Genomic DNA, 18,197 nt, shown 5'->3' on the forward strand with positions numbered 1-18,197 from the left:
CAACAACATGGTGGCGGACACCAAGCATCATAGAGTTGCATTGGTGCTGTAGAAATGACTCAAGTCCTGATTACAGACTAGGTGACTTATAGACCACCTAATACCCAGAGTGGATATTGTAGACTCCATAATCATATACATAATAGTTTCTAAAGACAGTTTGATTTAAATTTCAGAATTAATAGCAGGTGATGATAGGAAAAAAACTGTTCTTGCTGGGATCATAGAGCCAAATCTTTGTTGGAAAGTGTGTTTAGTGTCTATTCTCAACTGAAGTTAGTCTACTTTAGTTTAGTGTGTTTGAAAGAAACCTTGGGGAGCTTTCAGTGTTAGGATGGCCAGGTAACAATATTTCTGTCTGTTTCTTGGAAATCTTCTCCTAAAATAAGGAGAATGAGAAAACAGAAAGCTCCATTTGGCAAAATTAGAGACGTTTTGCCATCCCCAAACCCAAAACCAAATGCACTACTGTGGAGCTGATTCCAATTCATAGCAACACTATAAACTAGAGGAAATCTGTCTCAGAGGGTTTCCCAGGCTGTCATGTATCTGGAAGCACACCACCATCTTTGCCCTGTAAATTGGCTGGTGGGTTGGAACTACCGACTCTTGGGGCTAGCAATCAAACCCTTAATCAGTGCGCCATCCCCAGTCACAGCAAATGGAATGGTACAGTGGTAACTGACATCACAGAACAGATAACTGAGCGCTTGTAGAGGGGGCACTCGCTGTTAGAAGCAAGCCAACTTGTTCCACAAACCCCAGAAAACCCCAGGAACTGGAAGCATCAGGTACCTCAGAAGACAGGACCAGTGCATGAGACTATGTCAGATTACTTAAAACTCAGAGACATTGGAAGTTGAGGAGAGCAGAGACAAGGCACCTGGCTGAGAACAGGGTATTGAGTAAAAAGTTTGCGAACTGATAGGTACCCATTTCCCCAGCACCAAGGAGATGGAAATTGGAGAATGCATCCTGAGATACCAGATGGGTCCTAGAGAAAGGATTCCCCAATACAGTACAAGCTGATTTGTCAGTTGATTGCTCTGTGGACCTTGGTACCCTCTACTACCTCCATTGGGGGCCACCTGCCACAGAGGGTTAACCTCCTCTGTGGCCCCATCCTCTCGGTAGATGTACAGGTAGCTGGCACCTGTTACGGGTTCCTGCTCCTATGAGTCCTGAGACCCTGTGGCTCAAAATTGTTGTGGCTTGGGAAGGCAGGAAAGAAAGAGGCATTTGAAAAGATTGTTGTTGTTGTTGTTGTTAAAGTGCTTTTGAGTCAGTTCCTACTCCAGGTGGTATAGGGTTTCCAAGAAGTGGCTAGTGGGTTTGAACTGCTGACCTTGTGGTTAGCAGTCCAGGGCTTATCCTTCGGTTTCATTCCAGGACCCAATCTGAAAAGATTCATGGAAGAAATACCTAAAAGTGTGTTGTGGTTGTGAAGTGCTGTCGAGTCATTTCCTACTCGTAGCCACCCTGTATAGGATTTCCAGGGAGCCGCTGGTATGTTTGAACTGCCGACCTTGTGGTTCATAGTCCAGTGCTGATCCTACAGTGCCACACCAGGAAGTGAGCTGAACAGGACCTGAAGCCTCCATCTCTAGGGCCGTGTGTGAGACCAGGCTCCCAACTCCAGCCCTGGCAGGAATCCCCAGCCTTGGTAACTTCAGGTCCAGAGGCTTACAACTGCTAACTGAAAGGTCAGCAGTTCAAACCCACCAGCTGCCCCTCAGGAGAGAGATGGGACACTCTGCTTCCATAAAAATGACAGCCTTGGATATCTCCTGGAACAGTTAGTTCTACTCCGTTCTGTAGGATTGCTGTGAGTCAGAATCAACTTGACAGCTCTGGGCAAGGATTGGTTCGGGAATTGTGACAGATAGCGTAAGACATGTGAGAGTCGGACAGTGAATAAGGAAGTCCATAGAAGAATCGATGCATTTAAACGGTGGTGTTGGCAAAGAATATTGGAAATGCTTGCATTGCCAGAAGTAATACAGCCTGAACACTCCTTAGAAGAGAGGATACAAATTTTCATCTCTTGTACTTTGGACGTTAATCAGGAAGGATCATGTTTGGTAAGGTCAGTGAAAAAAGGAAGACCCCCAAAAGACAGACTGACCCAGTGTCCGCAACAATGGGCTCAAACATCACAATTGGGAGAACAGTGCAGGATCCGACAGTGCTTTCTTCTGTTGTACATGGGGTCACAATGAATCGGAAACCGACTTGACAGCACCGAACAACAGCTATGAAAGACATTAGTAATAGAAGACAGACAGGTTGAAGTAAATTCTGTACTATCTTCATGTTTTTGGTTAAAAAAAAAAAAAAAGGCTTATAAAAATGTGTCTCTGTGCATCCTTTCATGGGAAGCTGCTACTGGACATTCTCCATCATGAGAGAGTAGGACAAGATCTAGAAACCAGGGCCTTACCACAGGAGAGTGGCCAAGGGAATGTTCAGGTGACTTTCCAGAACTATAACTACATGGCATGTTGGCAGAGTAATCCTTCAAAGTTGGAGTAGGATAAAAGCTGGAGGGTTTGGGGAAGATTAAAAAAGAAAGGAACGAATTGATGTAGTTGATTGTGTGGAGGGACTGTTGGAGAAGAAGGTGTGGAGAATTTAAAAGAACCAAGCAAATAGAAGTGCAAAACCACTTTACGCCAAGAAAAGACAAAAAGTAGACCAATAAAGGAAATCGAATTATCCTATTCCATTTGACTCAGTAGTGAAGAATATATTTATGCAATCGTGGTAATGTAACGGAATATTGACAGAACATATTCTTCAAGTGTGAAATATTAGTGAATCAGGAATTTAATGTAAAATTTGTTCCCACCTTCAAAAAACTGCTCAGGAGATGAAAAGTTATAGGTTCTACCCAAAACATTTAAGTCCTCAAGTTAATAATATCTCTTAAAAATAAAAGCGCATTGATAAAAGTTCATGTATTATCTTTGGAAGATGCCAGGGAACCAAATCATTTTTAAACTGGTATATAACTCTTTCATAATCCATGGTACATTTAAGTACCACCTTTTCCTCCTCTGGGATTTCTCGGGAAACTTGTTCCCCCCACTCATCGTCGGGGTATGGACTTGCATAATTTGGTGAAACAGAAGGAAGTTTTTTCAGCACCATATTGCTTGTATTGAAAGGTTATCTGAGGTAGTACATCCTGGAAGAGTAATTGTGTAAAACTTGTCTGTTTGGGCTTCTGTACAGTGAGATAAAGCTTGTAAGGTATTTACTGTTTCCCATGTGTTATTTGGAGTCCTGGTGTGGTCCTGTGGGTTAATGCGCTGAAATGCAAAGTCGGCTTGAACCGCAAGGTTGGTAGTTCAAGCTCACCAGCCACTCCTCAAAAACCCTTTACAGGGTTGCTATGGGTCGGAACTGACTTAACAGCACTTAACAACAACAACAACAGCATAAGGGATAACATATAAAGTAATTGTGTACAATGATCGGTTCTTAATGACTGCATAACTCCGTGAATTTTTGCACGCATACACACACACACACACACACACACTCACAGATAACTGCCCTCCAAATCAAGGTGTAGAATATTTTCTGCACCCCCAAACATTTCTTTTTACACTTTTCTGACTTCTTGCTTTCTACGCCAAAGCAACCAGTATTCTGACTTCTGTCACCATAGATGTGGTGTTATGTCTTTTCTTGAACTTCATAAATGGAATCATAACTGTCATTCAACTTAATGTCTGGGAGATTCATCCATGTTTTATGCATATTGGTGTTGTTGTTAAGTGCTTTTGAGTGGGCCGCTGGTGAGCTTAAACCACCGACCTTGAGGTTTCAAACTGACCTTACAGTCCAGCGCATAAACCCGCAGAGCCAAACCAGGACTCCTTTTTTATGCATATCAGTAGTTATTTATTTTAATTGCTGTGTAGTATTACATTGTATGAATATACTTCAATTTCTGTAGTCTCCTGTAGATGAACATTTTGACACGTTTGGCTACTATGAATAAAGATGCAACAGACATTCTTTTGGTGGGTTTAACGCATTTTTGTTTTTTGGAAATTGCTGGGGTTATAGGGTAGACATATGTTAACACTCTAGATATGTTTGTTGTTAACATTTTTCTGAAGTGATTGTATCAATCTTGTGGCACTGTAGGATAAGCACTGGACTGCTAACTGAAAGGGTGGTGGTTCAAACCCATCAGTTGCTCCTCAGAAACCCTATACAGGGTTGCTATTAGTTAGAACCCACTCATATGGTACTCAACAACAACAACAACCGGCAAGGTATGAGTCTTAATTACTCCACATCCTCACCATTCAGTACTTGGTTTTCCCAACGTTTTATTTTGACAACTGTTGTCAAGTGCTGTCTAGTTAGGTCTGATTCATAGCGACCCTGTGTAAGATTTCTGAGGAACAATTGGTAGGCTTGAACCGCTGACCTTGTTGTTAGCAGTCCAGTGCTTATCCTAAGTGCCACACCAGGACTGCTTATTTTGACAATTGTAATTTATAAAATTTCTCTTTAGTTTTAGCCATTTTGGTGGGTGTGCCTTCTTAAATTTTAGTGACTAAAGCTGCTCAATATTTTGCGCCAAAATATTACCAAATATTATCCTCTTGTGTATAGTTGTCAGTTTCTAACTGTGCTCAGTTCTCCTTTGTAATTCTAAAACTAACTTTACTTTTTTTTCTCTTCTCAGTTGTCACAGGCAGTACTGATGGAATTGGGAAGTCATATGCAGAAGAGGTAGGTGATTTTCAAGATCTTTCTTTTTAGTATTAAAAAATAGAAACAATTATTTAATGATCTCTTACAATAGTTTTTGATATTTTTGCAGTTATCAACACGAATTTAATGTTTTATTGTATGGTAGGTGTTCTACCTTGTCAGAAATACCAGGTTCATTTAATATTTTTAAAACAAATTTGAGGGCAAATTAAGTATAAAGCTTTCTATCTTGCTAGGTTGGAATTGTAAAGAATTTAGTATTATTTTATTTATATTGTATTAAATACAGGTAGCCCTCAGTTTTAAAAGTGATTTGTTTTGAACTATTTTCCAAACGATAGAAATACTATTATTCTACAATGGTTAAGTTTCTAGGGTAGTCCACAGCATAATTTTTACAGAAGGGCTCTGACTGACAGATATTGGCAGACACAGTAAAGGATTCTAGACTTCTAGAATATAATTGTTAAGTGTCGTCAAGTCTTTTTCAGCCTATAGCAACCCTGTATAGTGTTCCTGAGGAGTGGCTGGTGAGCCTGAATTGCCGACCTTGCGATTCAAATTGACTTTGCAGTCCAGCGCATTAACCCGCAGCACTACGCCAGGACTCCATAATTTAATTAGGTGATGGTTTGAAGACCATTATATAAAGCAGAAGTTTGGCAGGACCTTTTAGAGAAGTTTCTATACCTTCCAGTTCTCATGAAGGTACCCCACAGTCTCTGATAGTCCTTGATTGTAATGAGGATCCCACCAGATCCATCCAGACTTTCAGTTGTCATTCCCAAAGAGTAAAAAAAAAAAAAATCCTTTGTTTCTTTGACAACTACCAAAACTACAGAAAAGTTGCCAGAAGACTACAATGACTACCCTTGCACCCTTCCGCTGGATTCATTGATTGCTAACATTTTGCTTCATTGAACTTTCATTACTTAGCTGGAACATTTGTGAGTTAGTTACAGGCTAGCATAACAATTTACCTCTAAGTATCTCAGCATGAAACATCTCAGTACAAGAGCATTCGTCCTTATAACCATAATATAAGAGTCACACCTTGGAGATTTAACTGGGTGCTGCCAATAATTACCGGGCTTAGCTGGTTTGAATCCACTCAGAGGTACCTCAGAAGAAAAGCCTGATGATCTGCTTCTGAAAAGTCAGCCATCCAAACCCCAGTGGAGCAGTTCTACTCAGAATCAACACCACCACAACTGGTTTAGAGCATAACTGTGTAACATACAGCCCACATACACATTTGTCAAGTTGTCGCCAAATGCCCTTTATAGCTTTTTTGTTGTGGTTGTTCCAACATCCACTCAAAGATTATGCATTTGTGTACAGGTTCCCCATCTTTTAGTCTCTTTTAATCTAGTTTAATCTAATTCCCTAGCTTCCCTCCCCTCTTCTATGGCAATGACTATTGCAAAATCCAGACCAGTTTTACAAAAGGTTTTAATTTGTATTACCTAATTGTTTCCTCGTGATTCAATTTAAACATTTTTAGCAGATGCTAAAAAACACAAAATGTCCATTTGCGCCATTGTTATGATGTTGAGATAAGTAATATATTAAGATCTTGTCCACCATAATTCTCCATTATAAAGGTGCTGGTGGTGGTGGTGGTGATTATGTGCCGTGGAGTTGGTTCCAACTCATAGTGACCCTGCATAGGGTTTCTGAGGCTGTACATCTTTACAGGAGCAGAAAGCCTTATCTTTCTCCTGCAGAACCACTGATAGTTACAAACTGCTGACCCTGAGGTTCACAGCCCCTTTATAATTAGTAATAAATCTGTGGGATGTTACTTTCAGACTGCATGAGAAGACTCATTCCTAACAGTCTTTCATCAAAGGGTTTTAACATCCATTGGCAATTCTTGCTTAAATTAGTGTAAGAACTGATGTTTTACTAATGATAGCTTTCCTTCTACATTTATTAGTGTTTGACTATAAATAAGAGCTTATTACTATGCCTTCTCCCAGGTTAATTTTATAAAAATCAAGTGTCATTGTGGACTAATAGTTTCTTTAATTGTTTTACAACATTTAATTTACAGATCAATATTAATCTTCCTTATGTAAAAAATTGTTTTTCTTCCATATTTTCTTTTACTTGCAGCATCACTATTAACTAATGAAAGCTAACTTCAGGACTTAAGACTATTGGCTTACCACTCATATGCTATAGCTCATAGCACGTAGCTTATTGCTTATTTATATACTGTCTAACATGTTGTTTACTGAAGGGTTTTGTGGACATGAGTGTTTTTTTCTCAACTCCTATATTTTTATGCCTCTTAGTGGGAGTCCTGGTATGGTACTGTAGCATAAGTACTAGACTGCAAGGTCGGTTTGAACTGTAAGGTTGGCAGTTCAAACTCAATAGCTGCTTTTCAGAAATTCTGTACAAGGTTGCTATGAGTTGGAACCAACTTGACAGCACTTACCAACACCAGCCGTGGGAAGTGGAGGCCTGGTGTGGTGTGGTAGGATAAACACTGGCCCTCAAACCCATCAGCCGCTCCTTGGAAACTCGATACAGGGTTGCTATGAGTTGGAAATGACTCAATGGCACTTTTAACAACAAGTGGGAAGTGGAGAGTCCTGGTGTGGCATTGTAGGGTGAGCACTGGACTGCTAACCACAAGACTAGCAGTTCAAACTCACCAGCTGCTCTTTGGAAGACTTGTACCGGGTCACTGACTCAGTGCCACATGACAAGACAGCAACAAGTAGGAGTAGGGACCACATTCCCATAAGTCTTCTTTCTCCTCTGTGACATGTATACAGTGCTGCTCACATACATAGAAGAGGCTCTGGGAATTAGTCACTTGGTCTTGATTGTCCATAAAGTATAACTCTTAAATAAACACTTTTCATTGGACTGCATTTTTAAACAATTGCTACCATTTTACTATAGTTTTCTTTGCCCATTCTCTGCTGCTTGATTTTTGTATCCAATCTGAACCAAAAATTTTAAAACTAATTATTAAATTACAGAAGTAATATATATGATTCTGAAAATTCAGACCATGTAAATCCACTGCTGTACAGTCAACTGGGACTCCTAACAACCTATAGGACAGAGTGGAACCACTGCTAGGGGTTTCAAGGCCGTACGTCATTATGGAAGGAGTCTTGGTGTGGTGCCATAGGGTAATCACTGGACCACAAGGTCGGCGGTTGAAACTCAACCAGCCGCTCCTTCAAACCCTATACAGGGTGTCTATGAGTCCGAACCGACTCCATGGCACTTAACGATAATAGCAAATCTTTATCGAAGCAGACTAGCACGTCTTTCTTCCTCAGAGCCACGGATGGGTTCGAACTGGCAACCTTTTTATTAGCAGCCAAGTGCTTTAACCACTGTGCTGCCAGGGCTCCTTTCAATTGCTATGTTGTTGTTGTTAAGTGCCTCTGAGTCTTGTTGAACCTATAGCTGGAGCTTTTAAGAGCAGCTGGTAGAGTCAGTTCTAATCATAGCAGCACTCTGTAGGGTTTCTCACGGAGCAGAAAGCCTCAGCTTTCTCCAGAGGAGCCGCTGACAGGCTCGAACTGCCGACCTCTGCTTCATAGTCTGGTACTTAGCCTACAGAGCCACCCTGCTCCTTCAGATGGTCTCGTGGCTGTTGCTAGGGGCCATTGTGTCGGTTCTGACTCATACTGATACTGTACAGATTTCCAAGGAGTGGCTGGTGGGTTTGAATCATCAATCTGGCAGTTAGCAGTCCGGTGCATACCCTACAGCCACACCAGAACTCCAAATGGTGGTTTTGTTTTTAAGAGCCATTGAGTCGGTTCTGACTTCTATATACCTTGTATTTGGTTTCCAGGGAGTGGCTAGTGGGTTTGAATGCCGACCCTTCAGTTAGCTGTCTAGTGTGTAACCTACTACAGCTTACCAGGCCTCCCCCAATGGTATACAAGTATACAGAATGAAATGTAAAAGTCTCCCTCCTCCTCCAATCCTTTAATATTTAAATGCTATCTTGGTTTAGAAAGATAACTATGGAGAATCCTTTTGTTAAGTGTTCATTTTGGACTGTCCATTCATTACACTCAGGTTTAATTGAGTTTTAATTCAGTTTATCATATAATTAAAGGAGTCTTGGTGGCACTGTAGGATAAGCGCTGGACTGCTAACTGAAAGGTTAATGGTTCAGCCCCACCTGCCTCTCTGCGGGAGAAATATAAGACTTTCTACTTTAGTGAAGATTTACAGCCTTGGAAACCCCTTTACAGTGTTGCTATGTGTCGGGATTGGTGCCATGTTTCATCCTGTAGTTATATTGTCTTAACAATGAGCATATATCTAATTTCTGCTTGTGATTGAACTGTTTGGTGTCTCTTATTGTTTCAGTTAGCAAAGCGTGGAATGAAAGTTGTCCTTATCAGCAGATCACAGGATAAACTGAACCAGGTTTCTAGTGAAATAAGTAAGTTCTCCTATCATCTTTCTCATTTTCTCATGATTATAAACACAATACAAATTGAATGTTTTACAGCACTGACATAGTACACAATATAAAGCACTGACATAGCTTGAAAGTTCACAGTGTTTCTTTTCATGCTGTTAACAGGATGTTTTAAAGATAGAGCATCACTTCTGTAAAATTAACTTAGTCCTATGGTAATTTAATGGAGTCCTGGTGTGCTGTAGGATCAGCACTGGACTGCTAACCATAAGGTCAGCAGTTCAAACCAACCAGCTGCTCCTTGGAAACCCTATATAAGGTCACTACAACTTCACGACACTTAACAACAGCAACATTGTAATGTAAAACTCTTTTAGTGACTCTGTTATTGTCAGTAGTCAAATTCTCTGATCCTTTTATAATTTTCTATTTTCTCTGAACGTCTTGTTTCCTTTTCTGTTGCTTCATTTTTGTATGCTTGAATGTTTTTACTCTTGATTTTATCATCACTAAATGTCTAACAAGGTGCCCTGGTGGCAGTGTTTACACACCCAGCTGCTAACTTGTAAGTTTGTCACTTCCAAACCACTGGAGACTTTGCAGGAGAAAAGACAAGACAGTCTGCTACCTTGGCAATGTATAGGAGCTGTTCTACTCTGTCCTACACGGTCACCCCACGTTGGAGTCAACTCGATGGAAGCAACAGCAACAATTACAGCAAATGTTGAATTATAATGTGGTCAGTACTCTTAACTGACATCTTTTTGTGTGTATCTTGGCTGGATTCTCCAGAGAAGCAAAACCAGTGAAGCCTATATATATAAAGAGTGGTTTATATTCAAGGAGATAGCTCTCACAGCTGTAGAGGTGGTCAGTCCCAAGTCCGTGGGGTAGATGTCAGGCTTCTGACTCTTATAACTGCAGGACTGCTGAACCAGAATGGGCAGGTCTGATGGCAGGCAGGCAGGCAGGTAGGTCCAGCAGGTAAGGAGGTAGGCTACTGAGGACTGTCAGGATTGGCAGGTAAGAGGGCAGACCACTGGCTCTAGTCCAAAGAACTGGAGGTCAGAAGAAGAGCTGGATGCAAGATCTAGACACAGCAAAGAGCAAGCAAGCTTTGCCAGATTGTCTTATGTATTGGAAGCAGGTCACACCCCTAAAGAGACTTCCTTTCAATTGATTGGCTGCTCATAGCCAACCTCCTCGCTGAGTGGATTACATTATATTAGATCTCATCCTGGGGGATAGCTACATCTCAACTGCCGAGTCACTGAGAATCCTGGCCCAGCCCAGTTGACACAGAACCTTAGGTGTAACAGTATGTAACCAACCAGCCAGATAAACTAGTGCTGTCTGCTTCGTTGGTGAAAGATACTGACTGGTTTTCATGTTGACCTTACTCTCTGACCAGTAACCTTCTCAATGTGATTGATTCTTGTGTACTTTTATTCCTACAAGTCCAATTGTTTACTTACTAAGAGACAGTTGTATTTGTTTCCAGACTTGCTTTTATGATGGGAGTATTTGTTATAAATAATTCTGGAAATTCATCAAAACTTAGTGTAAGAAGGAAGGAGGGTTATTTCTAAAAAACCTAAGTTGAATGTTCAGAGAGTGGGGAGGCTGGGGAATGAATGGCTTGTTCTTTGCTGCTTGTCATGTACCTTAAAGGGATAAACGTGTTATGTGTCTGTGTGTAAAAACTGGCTCTAATTAAATCAACTATTAGTCCTAGTGATAGAAGTAAAGATTCATAGTCAGAAAATAGAACCTTTTGATTAAACGGAATGTTGAATTTTGAAATGCCTTGTACTCGTAATGAATGAAACCTGGAAGGTTCTGCCTTGTGACATTTTTATAGCAATTGCTGAAGTCTGGGCAAAGATTGCTTAGCAAGTCAGAAGATGTACCTCAGTGATACTGGAAAATTTGGTTAACTTGTGATAGGAGGTGACATGTAACTGTGGGCAGAAATGTGATTCTGGGAAAAGGCAGCTTCCTGCTGGAATGTTTTCATGAAGCCAGTTGGTCTTTTGGCAGAAGACAGTTTTTTTCTTCCTCATGGAAAACATCATAAAAATGTAAAAAAAAAAAAAAGAAAAAGCTTTTTAATATATATTAAGTGAATCCGTTCTCTTTCTGACCTGTAAGCCCAATCTTTTGTAAGCTATTTTTTCTGGACTTAATTATAAATTTAATGGGTGGTGGTATGCCATAGAGTTGGTTATGACTTATAGTGATCCTGCATAAAGTTTCAGAAACTGTAAATCATTACAGGAGCAGAAAGCCTCATCTTTCTCCCATGGAATGGCTGTTAGTTCGAACTGTTGACCTTGGGGTGAGCAGCCTGACTCATAACCACTACGCTATCAGAACTCCTTGTCATCAAGCTCAAAGCTGCAGAAATACGCAGAAATGTATAGGTCAGGACAAGTTTTCAACTCAAATGTAAACTATCTCTGGGTTTTCATAAGCATAGCTATTCCAGGAGAAGGAAGGACCCAGAGTTGAAGTTGACAAAGACAGACTAACTCTGCGTTCTTTTTTTATGTCTTCAACACTTAGTCATTGAATGCTTACTGTGTACCAGGGTACTGGTAGTGAGGTTACCATAGCAAACAAGATAGGTGTGTGTGATGGGTAGAGTCGTGGAGGAATTGTGTAGGCAGAGTTGCAGGTGATAAATGTACTTCAACACTTCTGTTTCCTTAAGCCTTTGGGTTCCTCTTGTGACATTAAATTGCCAGGAATGCTCTAGCCTCCAAATCGTACGGATGTAGCCTGTCTTGGTGTCCATGCTTCAGCTAACCAAGTCGGCCTTTAGAGACCCTTCCATTGTATGTGCTATTCATTAAATCTGAAATCCCTGATAGGTTCAAATTTTTTTAGTTGTTTATCTACTGCTCTGCATAGATGGTTATGAATCATGCTGCTAATCTCACGGTCAGCAGTTCGAAACTACCAGCTGTTCCATGGGAGAAAGATGAGGCTTTCTGCTCCCATGAAGATTTACAGCCTTGGAAACCCCACACAGAGTCGCTGTCAGTCAGAACCGACTCCAGGGCACAGAACAACAACAACAACTGCTCTGTTAATCTAACACTCTTGGCCCATTCTCACTTGTATTCTCCAGGTTTCTACCAATGCAGATTAGCAAAACTTTGTAATTCTTCTGGTGTGTAAACTATTTCTTTCTGGATCCAACTTTGTGCATATTGTGGCACTGTGGGTTAATACACCAGACGACAAAGTTATTTGAACTGCAAGGTCTACAGTTCAAGCTCACCAGCTGCTCCTTGGAAACTCTATACAGGGTTGGAACCAACTCGACGGCACGTAACAAGAGCAACAACAAGAATACTTCTTAGAAGTGAGGATGGCAAGACTTCATCTTTTTCATTCTTCAGACATGCTGTCAGGGGGGATCAGTCCCTGGAGAAGGACATCCTGATTGTTAACTTGCAGGGTCAGTGAAAAAGAGCAAGACCCCCAATGAAATGATTGACACCGTGGCATCAACATTGGGCTCAAACATAACAACAGTTGTTTGTGAGGACTGTCCAGTGTTTTGTTCTGTTGTGCATGAAGCTGCTCTGAGTTGGCACCGACTTGATGCCACCTAACAACAGCAATAACCGTAGTTCTTGGTAGCTGTACAGGTTGATTGAGGTAAGTTTTAGAGGTAAAGAAAGAGGAATCCTCTTGCAAGAAAACTGTCCTAGCAGTTACAGTGAGGTTACGCCATAATTTTCAAGCCAGGAAAAGTTAAAGGAGAGCAGGCTGTTTTCCCATTTTCACTTGAGTCCACCTAGATTGCCTCCTTCCAACTCTCAGGATCTGAGGATCTTCCTCTGCCTCCTTTAATCTTTACACTCTCACACAGGAGACTTGGCGAGGCTGTAGAATTCAACTTCAAGTCTAGTTCTGCAACTGGCATGGCTAAATCTGATGCTCAGTAAGGTGAACTCTGTGACAATAAGAAATAAAAGTTTCTTTTAAACTGCCATAGAAGTTTTCTAGTACTCTGACTGAAAATGTCAGTTCGCTGTTTAAAGACCTGACTCTCCATTTTCTTTTTCTAAGTGTTCTAGTTTATTCAGCAGAAGCCAAACCATAATGTACTCATCATTTCTCCAAAATCAAATGCAGCAGCCACTTGACCCCTCATGATACTTCTTTAGTAGGTACTTCATAGTTGTTAATTTGATTAATTGTGATTCTACTGCCCCATGGATTGCTAGCAACCTGTTACCCACTGGAAAAGAACTTAACCGTATGCCCAAGCCTAAGGACAATCAAACTAATATCAAAATCCTGTCTTTCCTGTCTTTGAGAGTCTGTTTCTTAGCATCCCACTCCTGGTACCAAGTTCCATGTCAGTCCAAGTGCATTCAGGAAACAGGAGTCACACAATTTAGTTTTGCTGTGCTAACTTGTTCCTTCAAGTACAGCTCTTACACTCACCCAGCAGGCAAAACTCATCCCTCCTCCTTCCTTTCTTGACTGAATGAGAAAAGGACAATGAAGAGACTGCTTGTTAATTGAGGGAAAGTTAGAGAACCTCTTCTGGCTCCTTTCACCTTCAAACTCTCCAGTGTCACAAAATTGGGATTCTTTGCCTTAGAAATAATTCCTTAATGCATAGAACAGCTTACTCATCAAAGTCAGTGTTTAAAAGGATTTTATAAAATTTAGTTGGGAGCAAAATGTTGCACCAACAATTGATGATAAAGTGCTGTGTGAGGCTTACATTACAGTTCTCTGTGAAAATACCTATCATCCACTGAAAGAAGACAAGTTGGAAGTTATCACATATATAATTGGCTTGCTTTATTGTGATTGTTAACCAGGATATTAATCTATTAACTGTTTTTGCTAATTGTGATTTGTCAATCAAAAATTTCCTAGATGATTTTAATTGTTGAACTACTAACTGAGTTTTCACTTGCTTATTGCAAAGGAGACCAGCTTTCCGCACTACTTAATGACGTACAACAAAAGGTGGTGGTGTCCGTCAAGTTGGTTCCAAGTCATAGTGACCCTCTGTAGGGTTTCCAAGGCTATAAATCTTTACAGGATCAGAAAGCCTCATCTTTCTCCTACAGAGTGGCTGGTAGATTCAAACTGTTGACCTTGAGGATTAACAGCCCAACTCAACCAACTCCTCTACCAGGGCTCCTTTCACAGCATACGTAGGTGGTGAAATTTGCAGTCCATGTAAATTTGACCATTGGTAATTCTGATTGGATACAGATTAGTCAGTTCGGACTTTAAAAAAATGTGTGCTTCTGTCTTTTAAGTGTGGATATGGCCAATTAAGTTTCTTCTGAAATTTTCTGAGGCAGTATCATTTATATGGTGATCGGTTATATTTAGCCTATTTCCTTTACATAAGGACAAAGGACATTAATGAGCACATAAAACCTTTTTGTTATATTATAATGAAAGCACAACCACATCATGTTGTTGTTGTTTTTGCTAGCTGCGGGAGACTTGGTTTTGACTCATAGTGACCTTGTACACAACAGAATGAAATACTGTCCAGCCCTGCACCATCCTCACAGTCATTGTGAATCGTGAGCCCATTGCTGCTGCACTGGGCCAGTCCATCTTGCTGGGGGACTTCCTCTTTTTTACTGACCTTCTACTTTTCCTAGCATGATAGCCTTCTCTAGGGACTGGTGCATCCTGATGCTATATCTACAGTATGAGAGATGCAGTGTGGCCATCCTGGTTTCTGAGTTGGTACTTCTTCCAACACAGATCTGTTTGTTTTTCTAGCAGTCCATGGTACTTTTCATATTCTTCTCCAGTACCATAACTCAAATGCATCAATTCTTCTTTGGTGTGACTTATTCACTGTCCAACTTTCACATCCTTTTGAAAATACCATGACTTGGGTCAGGTGCATCTTTGTCCTCAAACTGGTGTCTTTGCTCTTGAACCCTGTAATGAGATCTTGTGCAGCAGATTTGTGTGATACAGTGTGTTGTTTGATTTCTTGACTGCTGCTTCTGTGAGTGTTGATTTTGGATCTAAGCAAAATAAAGTCTTTGACAACTTCAGTCTTTTCTCCATTTATCATGATGTTATTTATTGGTCCAGTGGTGAGGATTTTTGTTTTCTTTACATTGAGGTACAACCCATACTGAAGGCTGTGGTCTTTGCTCTTCATCAGTAGGTATTTAAGTCCTCTTCACTTTCAAAAGCAAGGTTGTGGACGGCACAGAGCCGTCGCCCGGAGAAGGGCTGGTACGCTGGCCTTTCCATGATCGACGGGTAGTGACGGTGGCTGTGAGTGCAGGGAACCGTTGCTTTTCAGAATCACTCTCTTCCAGGAACTGTCCAGTGGTCGGCATGGCCCATGGAAATCAAAGAGAACTTGCCCACCAGAAAAACATGAAGAAAACCCAGGAGATTAGCAAGGGAAAAAGAAAAGAGGATAGCTTGACTACCTCTCAGAGAAAACAGAGGGACTCTGAGATTATGCAACAAAAGCAGAAAGCAGCTAATGAGAAGTTTATGTAGACGACAGAAAAATGATGACTGACGAGATTGGAAAACCTGGGTGCTACTGCCAACTAGGTGTATCATAAGCTCTAAGATCAAAATTTTGTAGAATGAACACTCATTACATGTTACAATTTATCCTTATAAAATGGTCTATTTTAAACCTTACCATTTAACCTGACTTAATGTGATGTTTTAGAACCATTCTTGGGAAAATAAAACACCAACCATGCATGTAAAAAAAAAAAAAAAAAAAGCAAGGTTGTATCATCTTCACATTGCAGGTTGTTAATGAGTTTTCCTCCAGTTTTGATGCCACAGTTGTCTTCATGTAATCCAGCAGCTCAGATTATTTGTTCAGGGTACAGATTGAATGTACCCTGTATGGTGTATGGTGAAAGAATGCAACCTTGGTATACACCTTTCCTAATTTAAAACCATTTAGTGTCCCTTATTCTGTTCAAATGACCTTTTAGTCTATTTACTAATGAGCACAGTTAAGTATTGCAGAATACTCGTTCTCTGTGATGCTGTCCATAGCTTTCCAAGACCCACACAGTCAAGTGTCTTTACTTAGTGAATAAAGCATTGGTCACTCCTTGGAAACCCTGTACAGGGTTGCTAGGAGTTGGAACTGACTTGAGGGAACTTATCAACAACAACAATAACAAAACATCCTTCGGGAGTCTTGGTATGGCACTGCAGGTTAATGCAATGGACTGCAGAGTCAGTTTGAACCGCACGGTTTGTGGTTCAAGCTAACCAGCCACTCCTCAGAAACCTATATAGGGTCACTATGAATTGGAACCAACTCGATGGCACTTAACCACAACAGACATCTTTCAGATATTCTTTGCTTTCAGCCAAGATCCATCTGATGTCAGCAATGATAGCCCTTGTTCTACTTCCTTGTCTGACTCCAGCTTGAAACTCTGTCAGTTCCATGTCAATATACAGTTGCAGCTATTTTTCCATTATCTTTAGCAAAATTTTACTTACATGTGATATAAATGATATTGTCCGATGATTTCTGCATTTTGTTGGGTCACCTCTCTTTGGAATGGGCACAAGTATGGGTCTCTTCCAGTCAGTCTTCCAAGTTTCTTTGCATGGATGGTGAGTGCCTCCAGCACTGTATCAATTTGTTGAAAGAATTGAATTTGTATTCCATCAATTCCTGGAGCCTTGCTCTTTACCAGGGCTTTCAGGGCACCTTGGACTTCCTCCTTCAGCACTATAAGCTCTTGATCATATACTACCTCTTGAAATGGTTGAACATTAACTATTTCTTTTTGATACAGTGATTCTGTAGTCCTCACTTCTTTTGATGTTTTATGCATTATTCAATATTTTGCCCCTAGAACCTTTCAGTATTGCAAGTCAAGGCTTGAATTTTGTCTTCAGTTCTTTCAGACTGAGAAATGCTGAGCGTGTTCCTCCCTTTTGGTTTTCTAACTCCAGGCCTTTGCACGTTTCATTATAACATTGGACTTCTCAAGCTGCCCTTTGAAATTTTCTGTTAAGCTCTTTGGCTTCCTCAGCTCTTCCATTTGCTTCAGCGTATCTGTGCTGGAGAACAAGTTTCAGAGTCTCTTAAGACATTTTACTTTTTTGACTTTTTACTGTGAGTTGAGTGGAGGTTTATAGACAAGATAATCAGTTTCACGTTTAACAAATTATGCACTTTGTTTCATCTCAATGATTGAATATCTTTCCATGGAACAATAGTTTTCCTACTTCCCCCTGTGACTATTTCTATTCCACCCACCTTTCCGTCCCTTCTCACCTTTGTCCTTAGGTACATGTTGCCCCTTTGAATTTGAATGTTGACATTCCCCATCATTTAAAGCGAACGTAACTTACTAGTGTTGTTGTTCCCCTATATACCAGTCTACCTCTTGGCTGGAAGTTGGGCCACGAAGGTGACTGACTTCCATTTTGTTCTTTTCCTTCTTAATGGCCTTATGCTTTCTTCCTGTATGATGTTCTTGATGTCATCCCACAACTCTTCTGGTCTTCAGTCACTAGAGTCTAATGCATCAAATATTTTGTTCTTGAGATGATCTCTAAATTCAGATGGGATGTGTTCAAGGTCTTATTTTGGCTCTCATGGTTTTGCTTTTCTTCAGCTTCAGCCTGAACTTGTATCTGAGTAATTGCTGGTCTGTTCCTCAGTCTGTCCCTGCCTTGTTTTGGCTGATGATATGAAGTTTTTCCACCATATCTTCCTACAGATGTAGTCAATTTCATTTCTGTGTATTCCATCTGGTAAGGTCCATGTTTATTAACATGTTTTGTTTACAAAATGTATTTGCAATGAAGAAGTCATTGGTCTTGCAAACTTCTGTCATGTGATCGCCAGCATCGTTTCTATCACCAAGGCCCTATTTTCCAACTACTGATCCTTCCCTCTTTGTTTCCAAGCTGTGCATTCCAATCACCAGTAATGATCAATATAACTTGATTGCATGTTTGATCAATTTTAGACTTAAGAAGTTGGTAGAATTCTTCAGTTTCATCATCAGTGGCTTTAATG

General features: G+C 40.6%; 1 protein-coding gene and 2 pseudogenes across 1 annotated transcript in view; 2 read left to right on the forward strand and 1 right to left on the reverse strand.

Moving 5' to 3' along the window:
• Nucleotides 1–3,150, reverse strand: part of LOC102821033 — a 23,329-nt pseudogene extending 20,179 nt beyond the window's left edge.
• HSD17B12 (hydroxysteroid (17-beta) dehydrogenase 12) overlaps nucleotides 1–18,197 on the forward strand; it is a 220,042-nt gene that overhangs the window by 73,548 nt on the left and 128,297 nt on the right. The window contains exons 2-3 of the mRNA XM_006865031.1: nucleotides 4,709–4,755; nucleotides 9,097–9,172. Coding sequence (XP_006865093.1) covers nucleotides 4,709–4,755; nucleotides 9,097–9,172 — 123 coding nt within the window. The remainder of the gene's footprint in view (nucleotides 1–4,708; nucleotides 4,756–9,096; nucleotides 9,173–18,197) is intronic.
• LOC102822195 lies at nucleotides 15,509–15,694 on the forward strand (annotated as a pseudogene).

This window comes from Chrysochloris asiatica, unplaced genomic scaffold, assembly GCF_000296735.1.
Source record: "Chrysochloris asiatica unplaced genomic scaffold, ChrAsi1.0 scaffold00075, whole genome shotgun sequence".
Lineage (NCBI taxonomy): Eukaryota > Metazoa > Chordata > Mammalia > Afrosoricida > Chrysochloridae > Chrysochloris > Chrysochloris asiatica.